Genomic DNA, 10,669 nt, shown 5'->3' with positions numbered 1-10,669 from the left:
ATCTAATAATCTATTATTATTATTATCTTTTTAACTCATCATTGGGCCCACCTTCTTTATTAAAAATCAAACTAGCCGTTACGCAGAAACAGCCGTTTCAGTCTTCCAGATCCAAACAACGGTCACATTTAGAAACTTTTCACCGTCTTGTCTTCACTTCTTCTTCCTCTACATAAGCAAACTCGTTGTGCTCATCTCAAATCCACAATTCACACTCTTCATCTTCTTTAGAACATCGGAGAAAACGAAACCCATCTCTCAAAATCCAAACTTTCCAAAAAAAAACCAATCATGGGTTTGATTTCTTCTTCTTCTTCATCACCGGTAGAAGAATCTCATTACCATACTCACAAGATCTTCCTTTTCTCAAACTACATCCTTCTCGGCGCCGCTTCAAGCTGCATCTTTCTCACACTCTCTCTCCGTCTAATCCCTTCGATCTGCGGATTCCTACTCATCCTCCTCCACGCCGTAACAATCGCCGCCGCTGTCTCAGGCTGCGCCGCCGCTTCTTGCGGGAGAAACAGGTGGTACGCTGCTCACATGGTAGCAACTGTACTCACAGCTATATTCCAAGGCTCTGTCTCTGTTCTCATCTTCACCAACACGTCCAAGTTCCTAGGGAGTCTCAAGTCGTATGTTCGTGAGGAAGATGCTGCTGTGATCTTGAAACTCGGTGGTGGGCTTTGTATTGTCATCTTTTGTCTTGACTGGATCGTTCTTGTTTGTGCTTTCTTCTTGAAGTACTATGCTTATGTCGATGGTGGTAGTGATGGCATTGCGATGAAGAGAACTGGTAAGGTTCAGAGTGAGGAGAATCCTAAAGATTGGCCATGGCCGTTCCAAGTTTGAAGACTAGTGTGTCTTTTTTGTGATATGAAATGTTTGAGTTAGATCAATATCAAATGTTGGTTTTTGATCTGTTTCGGTGAGTTCTGTTGTGATTTGTTCATTTGTTTTTTTTTTTGTTTGAGTGTTTGATGTAATTCGTCAATGATCTATTACATAAATATATAAGCCTTTTCCTATGAAAAATCGACCATTCATTAAGGAAGTGTGGTGTTCACATAGTAACATCCTTAATCTGTTAACCACAAAGGAAACACAGTTGAAAGTAGAAAGAACCAAACAAAGACACAAGTTCTAATTTTAAAATCTTATTTGGTTTGAGAGAAAGCATTAGAGAATTTGGATACAATACTAACAAGATGGATTTAGTGTAACAAAATAGAGAAGAAGAAACAAATAAATAAAATTGTCAACATAAAGCAAATTCTTTGGATGCATTTAACTTATCCAAAACAAAGCACAGCCTCCTAACACATACTTTATCTACAAACATTCCAACATAACATTCTTCTGGCCTCTTCATCATGGTGTTGGTGAAGGTCTTTATAGCTTTCTTGGTTGCTTGGGATTATAAAATGGAAGAAATTGGATAACATTACTTCTTTTATATTTAAGCCCTGATCTCTCGACCAAATATCCAACTGATTGGTATGTTTTTTGCAGCTTCTTTGGTTCTCCCTTGTGCCCTCTCTTCAAGTTTGCGGATCCTAGCAGGTAATCCACAGAGGTAGTCCTGTTCAAAGCAATTAAATAAAGACCCAAAAGTCAGATAAGAGTGCACATAACTCAGTAATAGTTTTATGGTTCTAATGTTGTTACCTGGGCCTTGTGTCCTTCACTAGAAAGGTCTGACAACTTCTGCACATTCCACCTTTGCACAAGAAATTCCAGTATATCAGCATAGTCCCTAGCAGTGTAGACACCAAGCCTCTGTGCCACGGAAGAGAAGTGATCAAATAGATTATCATCACGACCATCATACATCAAATGAGCAGGCATGGATATCTTTTTCTTCATCATGTCAGCAAAACCCACGATTGTGGTGTCAGGATCAATTTCGAAGAGCTTTTCTACAATCTTGGTGTATGCTGTTTCATGACGCCTCTCATCAGCAGCAATGGTGCCACAAATCTTCCCAAGTTTCAAGTCTCCAAGATTCTTTGCTAGTCTAGCAGCGTTTCCATGGGAGATGAATGTAGCTCTTTCTTGAAAAGACGTGTAGATGAAACCCAGGTAAGGATTGTTTTCAGTTTTTGGATCCTTCAATTAAAACAAAACAAAACACAATCAATACAACCATCGAAAAAGCTAGCCATCTTATGTTATAGGAGCTTACCATTCCAGAACCAATGAGGTATTGAATTGTCTTTTCAATCTGCCTCATGTCTACTCGTCCAGACAGATAAAGGTACTTGTTAAGAAGATCACCATGTCTATTCTCTTCAGCAGTCCATGCCCTAGTCCATACTGCCCAAGGGGAAGGACTTGCTCCCGTCTCATCTCTAACCCCATCCAATGTATTAATCATGGTCTGATAAGTCGGAAGTGCTTCCTCTGTGATCATATCACCAACAAGCACTACAAAGTAGTCATCAGAAAGCTCTTTACACCTTTCTCTTAGCTCTTTCACTTGGTCATAGAAGCCTTCTGAGTCAGCTTCGGGGAGGAAATCAGTAGGCTGCCATGATTTCTCAACAGGTTTTAGGTAAGCCAACAAGTTCTCTTCAGCCCATCCTTCTAAGGACTTAAAGATCTCCAGCTTCTGTGGTGGCATTGAATATTTCACTTGACGATGCACCTCTCTAGGGGGGATATATGGTTTTCTTCCATTCGTATCCTCTCTACAATTGCCATTAAAGAAGATTCCAAAATGAGTAATAGAATACGAAACTTCAGAGACTGAAACTGTTGTTACTAACACAATCACCAGAATTAGATGATATGGTTTCGTGTTTTTCAGGTTTCTTTAACAAGTTGTAGTCTTAAAGAAACCTCCAAAAAGGAAAGATCCCAACACGAGAAAAATCAGTTTCTTGAAAGAATAAGAAAAAGACAAGCTAATGCGTGGTTCCATGTTCATCATTAACAACGATGAGAGGAGGCAATTGCAGTACAAGACGAAGGATGCTCTAAAAATGAAAATTCTTCTGACCAAAACAGTATCACCAACATAACAAGCAACACAAAGAAAAAAATTTCAGACCTAACTTGACCAACTACAGTGCCAAAAAAAAAAAAAAAACAACACAGACATAGATGTATGCATATGCAAAACATAGAAGAAAACTCCAACTACCAAATGCAAAGACAATATTAAAAAGCCTGCGGAATGTGACTTTTATTCTTATACACTAGCAATAATTTAAGAAGGGATTGATGAGAACATTGTCCTGATAGGCCAACAACCAAATTAAATAATACTTTCTTTTCAAAAAAAATAGGGAACAATCCATGCATGCATATTGAGAAGTGTGTACTATTTCAAAGAATTGCAAATGTTATCACACTAGTGATTAATCTTGTTTTTGTAAGAGAATGACAAAAGATTTCTTTGTTAGACATTTCTAACATATTCAGCAGAAAGCAAAGATATTAAGAACTACAATAACGAGTGTTTCTTCTTGTTCATAGATACGTGGGAACAGAGCACACAAGCGTATATATATGTTTACCATAGGCAATCACAAAACGAAATAAATCTACATTTTGATTACAAGTTTTGCAGAATCAAAGAGGTTATTTAAAAAATCCAATGTAGATCATGATTATCGCTGCGCATACTGAACCCCCCCCCCCCCATAATTTTTTAAAAAATATTGATCAGGGTAAAAAAAAAAAAACAGAGGAGGCAAAATTGAAATAAGGCCAGAAACTCACGTAGAAATGGAACGGATAGTGGAAGAAGCCATGAAAACTCTGGAGGATCTAGAGCCATGAGGATGATGAGAAGAACGATGATAAAATGATGAGGGTGATGAAAAAGCGATCCGATTCATAGCCATAGCCATAGCCATTGTTTTAGTTCCCATTAGCCAAACCAAACAAACAAAAAAAAGAGATTGGAGAATCAGAACGAAATAAGAAATTTTCGATGATAACAGAGTGGTATGCTTAGGTTATTTAAGGAGGGAGAAACAAAAGAAAGCAAAGGTGAAGAAACAAAACGATCAATTTCAGAAGAATGAAAAAAAAAAAAAAAAAAAAAACTGGAACGTGATATTATTTCAGCAAGTGTACATTTATTGCAATAGCTCTTTTTTTTACATCACTGCCATTTTCTACACCTGTTTTTATCTATTTCTGTCCTTATTTTGTTTAAACAATAAATTCTAATAGGCCCATGGGCCGCCGATGCAGCCTTAGTCGTTGAAACGCGACATTGCTTGTCGTATTTACGATATACTTGTTGTGTGATATCATCATGCTGTCGAAGCAAAAATCATATTACGCGACAAAGATCTTTAGTATGAGTCATGACGGTCGAAAGAAACAGAAAAACATTGTCACTGATATCGTTGTAACAATAAACGTTTCTTATGACCATGAGTTTCCGAGATGCTAATGTTTTGATCGGTTCGGGATGGATCGCTGCATATAGTGATCGAGATCGATATAATGTTTTTGGAAGCACAAGGGTTTGATTCGTCTCCTCCATTTTTTGCAAACGATGTGGGTTCGAGGATCGATGTAGATGGGTCATCTTGAAGGAGACTCTCTCACCAATCATTCTAAAAGTTAATAAAAACTTCACGAGGAAGATATGATTGAATGTGCATTCATATATCGTAAGCCGTTCACCATAACAAATTAACAATACTTACTCAGACGGGGAATATCTTAAAACTATCATAATTACAACACAAAAACACAAATAAAATACACAAACGACGTATATGAATGAAGTCACAGACGTTTTAGTGAACAAAATTAAAATTGTGAGATGTTCATATATAAATATTACAACTGAACGTACATAGTTTGGTTACTCACATCCACAAGTCACAATTTGGATGACAAACATATATAGTTTATTTATTTATACTATTTTGTTTGGTTATTTTTTCATTGTTAACTATTTTTAATAATATCTCTCTCTATAGTTTCACATCTCTACCAAAAACCCAGCTAAACGAAACGGAAGGTTTTGACACAAGCTTGAACCTATCATTAGCTCTTTCCTCTAACCTCTTGATCCTCTGCGGCAAGGTGCACAGATAATCCTGTGCTCTCCTCCCTTCCCCCGATAACCCCAACCCCAAACTCTCCACCTTCCACCGCCTCAACAGAAACTCGAGTATCCCAGCGTAATCCGCCGCCGTGTAAACTCCAATCCGCTGCGCCACGGCTGCGTAATGATCGAACAGATCGTTGTCTCTTCCGTCGTGCATTAGATGAGCCGGCATCGTGATCCGTTTCTTCATCATACTCGCCAGCGCCTGAACCGATCCGTCGGGGTCTATCTCGAACAGCTTCTCCACGATCTTCGTGTACGCTGTCTCGTGTCGCTTCTCGTCGGCGGCTATCGTCCCGCAGATCTTCGCTAAGGTGATATCGCCGTAGGTTGTGGCTAGCCTCGCCGTGTTGCCGTGAGAGATGAACGTAGCTCGCTCTTGGAATGAAGTGTAGATGAATCCATTGTATGGATTGTTCTCAAACTTCGAATCCTATAAGCCATTGACCAAAAAAAACAAAACAAAAATTATAAATAATTAAACTCATAATTTATTTATATCACAAATCAATATTGACAAACTATTAAAGTTTTAAATTCCTCATTTAAAATAGAGAAATATCAATAGAAAAAAAAACTAATATCGCCACAAAAATAAATGAAAAATTTATGAAAAAAATCATTTTTATACAGAAAAATCTAAAACTACAAATCAATGTCAATAAATTAATACTAAACTTTTGTTGTTTTTAACTTCTATTAAAAGTTTTAAAAACATGTAATAAACTTATAAGGAACACTCTAAAATTCATATTAATTAATATGACTTAAAAAATGAAGGACCATGCAAGAAAAGGATATAAGAAAAAAAATCGAATACTTACCATACCAGAGCCAATTAGATATTGTATAGTCTTCTCAACATGTCGCATATCAACACGACCAGTTAGATAAAGATACTTGTTGAGTAAATCACCGTGACGGTTTTCCTCAGCCGTCCAAGCTCTAATCCAAACCGCCCACGGCGATAAACTCCCACCGGTTTCATCCTTAACGCCGTCAAGTGTGTTCAACGTCGTTTGATATGTTGGTAGTGCTTCCTCTGTGATCATATCTCCGACAAGAACTACAAAGTAATCGTCTGGTATCTCTTTTGTTCGCTCTCTGATATCTTTCATTCGGTCGTAGAATTCTTCGTCGTTCTCCGCTGCCGGTAAAAAGTCTTGTGGTTGCCATGAATCTTCGACGGGTTTGAGATAAGGTAGTAGTTTGTGTTCTGCCCAACTCTCCATTGATTTGAAGATCTCCAGCTTCTCTTGCGGTATTGTGTGTGTTATTTGGTTATTCACTTCTTTGATAGGTCGAAACTGATTGCATGTTTCGTTTTTTTGCCTACAAACAGAAACAAATAAATTAAAAAATTAATATCAAACAGAAATGGGTCCTGTGTACTTTGAAAGAGATTTGCGATATCTCTTTTAGAGTACAAAACTATAAAAGCGTAAATAGTACACTTATAGTAAAACTTGATAAATATGACAATAAACTCGATAGGTATGTCAAAACAACTATTTTTGGAAAAGGAATTGTGTGGTTGTTACGTTGTCATTTAACAAGAAAGCTAAAGATTTTTTTTCTGGTAATAACATGGAAATTTGACATAAACTCCATTAGAGATATTCATGTATTTTTTTACACACGTAATCACAAAATGTAAAATAAAAATAAGGTTTTAGACTGTAGTTGCAATTTTTAAGTTATTTTATTGAATATAGAAAAATGTTGATGATATTGATTGGTCAATTAGTCCTATCGTGTTTAGTTGAAGGCGTTGTGTCACCATATCCAGATTGGAATTTTTGGACGTTGTTGATATATATAGAGGGATATTGATTTAAATATATCAACTAAACGCCTGTACAATTTTTACCAGAAACAAACAAAAAAACAACAACGTTTGTTCAATAATTTTGCATGGTGGGGTAAAATTGTGAAGAAAAACAAGCCAGAATATTAAAGTATACAATGTACTTTGCCTAATAAAATTTTGAACCGTAATTAATTTATAATACAATCAAAATTATCTCTATATATTGTTTGTCTTAAGGTCACCTTATTAATGTCATGATATCGTGTGAAGCAAATCACCAAATTATGCATACACACATACACATGCACACCCACATACACATGCACACCCACACACATAAAGTTTGTATATGTATATATAAAAAGCATAGTGATTCTGCAATATGAAAAAAAGTTATCAGGTGGACCAAAAAAAAGTTGACATCATGATACGAATACGAATAATGGGATTAACGAAGAAGATACATGGAATCCAATGACTTTAAAAACAGTATTATAGTCCCATTGGACATAGCAATAATGAATGGCCGCTCATATATGTATTGTATATAATAAACATTAAGAACTCCGATCGTGAATAACAAAATCTTGAAATATATACAACAAAATAAAATGAAATACATCGATGAACTCAGTGACTCGTGAGTAAAAAAAACTTTAAAGAAACTAGTGGAATGATTTTATTTAATTATTTATTTGTGTTCAGAAAACGACGGTATGATTTAGATCCCGTGAAAATCAATAACATGTTAAATAGAAGACAGCTAAAACCTCAGAATGATTATGTTATATATGCTTAAGAGCATATCTAATTCATGTTCATATACGTCTATAAACAAACACAAAAACAAAAACAAAAAAAAAAAGGAAAAAAAAATCGAAGATCTAAAGAGAATATGGTACCTAGGAGGGTTCGTGGTGACACATGAAACTCGAAGACGACGAGAAGATTCACGGCGAGAAGAAGTAATCGCCGCCGGCTTATGCTTCATCGCCGGCGATGTGAAAAGCAAAGCCATGGACATTTTCTCTCTCTCTCTCTCTTTCTCTCTCCGCAACAGATCTCTTCGATTCTTTCTCTCTCTCTCTCTCTCTCTCTCTCTCTCTCTCTCTCTTTGTGTACTTTGTTGTGCGGTTAGAAGAAGGAATATATATCTCTATATATATATACACAAGAAGAGTTGACTAGAGTTGGAGTGTTCTGTCCTCTTATTGATTAGTTTCACACCTGTGATTAATTATACTAAGCAACCATGGACATCTGTTTACGTTTTAACTCTTATATGGTATTCGTTTGTTTTAAATTATTTGGATGATTCATCAAACTTTAATGCGATGTATATATATATAACTCCCGTAGAAAAAGCCATTGTTTCCGTAAAGAATATATGAAAACTCGCCGTAGAAAATGAAATACTTAAACAGCAACATTTTTCTTGTTACCAAAAAGAAAAAAACGTTTCTCAATAATTAGCACGCAAAAAAAAACACTAATTATAATTTATATAAACATCTGAAATATGAAACAAAAAAAAAACACTGCACGTAGTAATTATCTTTTGATATTTACGAGCTAGAATTAGTCGATAAAACATCATTGTCGCGCTTAATTAATTAATCGTGTTACGTAATTCTAAAATAGGAACCTTTCTAGGTGTACTCCAAATTTTTGTGGTGTTACTTTTCTGAGATACTTTTCTTAAGAAAGAATATTATTTCTTAGAATGTCTCATATCTTAGAATTTCTCATTTATTTATATGTGGAAATTGGAATTGTGGATTATATATGATGCAATTTATGATTGTTAGTAGTCAAAATTTTATGAGAGTTTTCGAAATAAATAAATAAAATGATGGTGGATACTGTTTTCTTTGTTTATCTGTCTACTGTCGTTTCTATTGAAACAATATGTTCTCAAAGTTAGAAATAGACCAAAAAAGAGAGACCTTAGGTCATGTACAACGGGCGTTGCTCAACCGGTTGTTTCTCAAAAATTTTTTTATTAAAAATTAATTAAATAATATAAAAGGGAGAGAAAAATAGAGAGAATCGTTCTCAAAATTCTCGGAGAAGCAACGCTTCTAAATTTGATTCTACACATGTCATTTTTCTATTAGTTATAGAATAAAATATTTTTTTTTATAAGTAACGGAAAGAATTCACCCGTTGTAAATGCTCTTATATCTCTTCATAGAGATCATCGTCATTGGGATATGGATAAGATAATGGAACATATATCGGAGAATGATCGAGATCATATAACAAACACATACCTTCCTCAATCAAATCTACAAGACAAAATTATTTGGCATTATAACAGAAATGGTGATTACACAGTTCCCTCAAGCTACTGGTTATCAATGCATAACCCTGATCAACCAAACAATCTCCAACATATTCCTCATGGTTCACCTGAACTAAAAAGAAAGATTCGGAAACTTAAAATTCTTCCTAAAATAAAACACTTCTTTTGGCGTACACTCTCAAAGTCTCTACCTTCCCTCACCGACTCGGCTCTCGTGGAATGAACCTCGACCCAATTTGTCCGCAATGTTTTTAGGCAGATGAAACTATAGAACACATTCTTTTCCTTTGTCCATTTGCTGAATCGATTTGGCGAATATCTAATATCCCTGTCTCTCTGATTTACACTACATACTCGAATGTTGGAACTTTCATTGAGGCTGTCTTTGATTATCATGATACTAACAGAACTTCAACGGACATGCACCTTCTTCCATTCTGGTTATTATGGCATATATGGAAAAGTCGAAACTCTTTTGTTTTTGAAGGAAAACAGGATAAACCAAACACTATTCTTCTCCGTGCCAAATCAAATACACGAGAATGGAACTACTGTCACAACATCAATTGTCATCGAACCAACCATGGCAATCTGCAAATAAGGAAAAAATGGACAAAGCCTCCGCCACCTTTCACAAAATGCAACTATGATGCAGCTTTTGATCATAACACTAATCAAACAAAATGTGGTTGGGTACTGCGAGATCATAACGGTGTATCTCAAGGATGGAGAGCCGCAATGCTAGGATATGCTACGTCACCCCTAGAAGCATAAGCAAAGGCCTTATTAGCATCAACACAACAAAGTTGCATCAGAAGTTTAACAAATGTTATTTTTGAAGGCGACAATGAGACATTAACCAAAATGTTGAATGGCAAACACTTCGATGTATCAATTGACAACATTGTTCAGGATATAAAGAATTGGTCATCAAAATTTAGGGCTGCAAATTTTGTTTTTACTCTAAGAGACTGTAACAACTCTGCTCATAATTTAGCAAAATTTGGTTGTAATTTTGGTGTTTTTTACTTAGGGTGTTTTCCACCTCCTAATTGGCTTTCAAATCAGTTGTATAACGATTATTATCATTCATTAATATAATTCATTTTTGCTGAAGAAAAAAAGACCAAAAAAGAGAGACATAAACAAAAAAAAAAATTGGTTTTAACGTAGACAAAAATTTAATAATTTTATGACCAGAAATGTCATATTGTTTTTTTTTTCAACTAAATATTAATTAAATAGAGACTCCAAAATTGGTAACCCAATAGAGAAATGTTATATTGTTGTTAAATGAAAAACATAATAAGGTATCCTAGTAAGGAGTAAAGTCGTAACCGACGGTCTATATGTTATGTTGCTCGAAGTCGAAAATAAAGTTGTTGCAAAGCAAAATTTGGTTTTTGTAACATTGAGTGACTGAATATCAAACCTTAATTAACGTTTACCATTTTACCAAAAAAAAACTTAATTA

General features: G+C 35.3%; 3 protein-coding genes across 3 annotated transcripts; 1 reads left to right on the top strand and 2 right to left on the bottom strand.

Moving 5' to 3' along the window:
- Positions 1–97: 97 nt before the first annotated feature.
- LOC104705913 (uncharacterized) lies at positions 98–1,035 on the top strand. The gene has a single exon (XM_010422009.3). It carries the CDS (start codon positions 292–294, stop codon positions 850–852), a length of 561 nt encoding a protein of 186 aa, XP_010420311.1. The 5' UTR covers positions 98–291; the 3' UTR covers positions 853–1,035.
- A 104-nt stretch (positions 1,036–1,139) lies between these two features.
- LOC104705912 (stearoyl-[acyl-carrier-protein] 9-desaturase 1, chloroplastic-like) lies at positions 1,140–4,113 on the bottom strand. Its single transcript, XM_010422008.3, has 4 exons — positions 3,727–4,113; positions 2,186–2,690; positions 1,669–2,109; positions 1,140–1,582 (listed from the first exon to the last, which is right to left on the bottom strand). The coding sequence occupies exons 1-4, from the start codon at positions 3,876–3,878 to the stop codon at positions 1,460–1,462; spliced, it is 1,221 nt and encodes a 406-aa protein (XP_010420310.2). The 5' UTR covers positions 3,879–4,113; the 3' UTR covers positions 1,140–1,459.
- A 648-nt stretch (positions 4,114–4,761) lies between these two features.
- LOC104705911 (stearoyl-[acyl-carrier-protein] 9-desaturase 3, chloroplastic) lies at positions 4,762–8,203 on the bottom strand. The gene is made up of 3 exons (XM_010422006.3): positions 7,793–8,203; positions 5,905–6,412; positions 4,762–5,513 (listed from the first exon to the last, which is right to left on the bottom strand). The coding sequence occupies exons 1-3, from the start codon at positions 7,912–7,914 to the stop codon at positions 4,944–4,946; spliced, it is 1,200 nt and encodes a 399-aa protein (XP_010420308.2). The 5' UTR covers positions 7,915–8,203; the 3' UTR covers positions 4,762–4,943.
- Between the last annotated feature and the right edge of the window lie 2,466 nt (positions 8,204–10,669).

The sequence above is a fragment of the Camelina sativa genome, chromosome 8 (assembly GCF_030686135.1).
Source record: "Camelina sativa cultivar CO46 ecotype springtype chromosome 8, ASM3068613v1".
NCBI lineage: Eukaryota > Viridiplantae > Streptophyta > Magnoliopsida > Brassicales > Brassicaceae > Camelina > Camelina sativa.
Note: the sequence above shows the minus strand (reverse complement) of the source record. Positions and strands in the feature narration are given on the sequence as shown.

What these genes read in the sequence shown, in the direction of transcription:
- LOC104705913 (XM_010422009.3), top strand. Translation starts at nt 292, where the DNA reads ATGGGTTTGATTTCTTCTTCTTCTTCATCACCGGTAGAAGAATCTCAT.
- LOC104705912 (XM_010422008.3), bottom strand. Translation starts at nt 3,878, where the DNA reads ATGGGAACTAAAACAATGGCTATGGCTATGGCTATGAATCGGATCGCT. An exon ending in ACCTCATTGGTTCTGGAATG is followed by an intron (nt 2,110 to 2,185) that starts GTAAGCTCCTAT and finishes TTTTAATTGAAG; the next exon opens with GATCCAAAAACTGAAAACAA. An exon ending in GTGAAGGACACAAGGCCCAG is followed by an intron (nt 1,583 to 1,668) that starts GTAACAACATTA and finishes TGCTTTGAACAG; the next exon opens with GACTACCTCTGTGGATTACC.
- LOC104705911 (XM_010422006.3), bottom strand. Translation starts at nt 7,914, where the DNA reads ATGTCCATGGCTTTGCTTTTCACATCGCCGGCGATGAAGCATAAGCCG. An exon ending in GTCACCACGAACCCTCCTAG is followed by an intron (nt 6,413 to 7,792) that starts GTACCATATTCT and finishes TTCTGTTTGTAG; the next exon opens with GCAAAAAAACGAAACATGCA. An exon ending in ATCTAATTGGCTCTGGTATG is followed by an intron (nt 5,514 to 5,904) that starts GTAAGTATTCGA and finishes AATGGCTTATAG; the next exon opens with GATTCGAAGTTTGAGAACAA.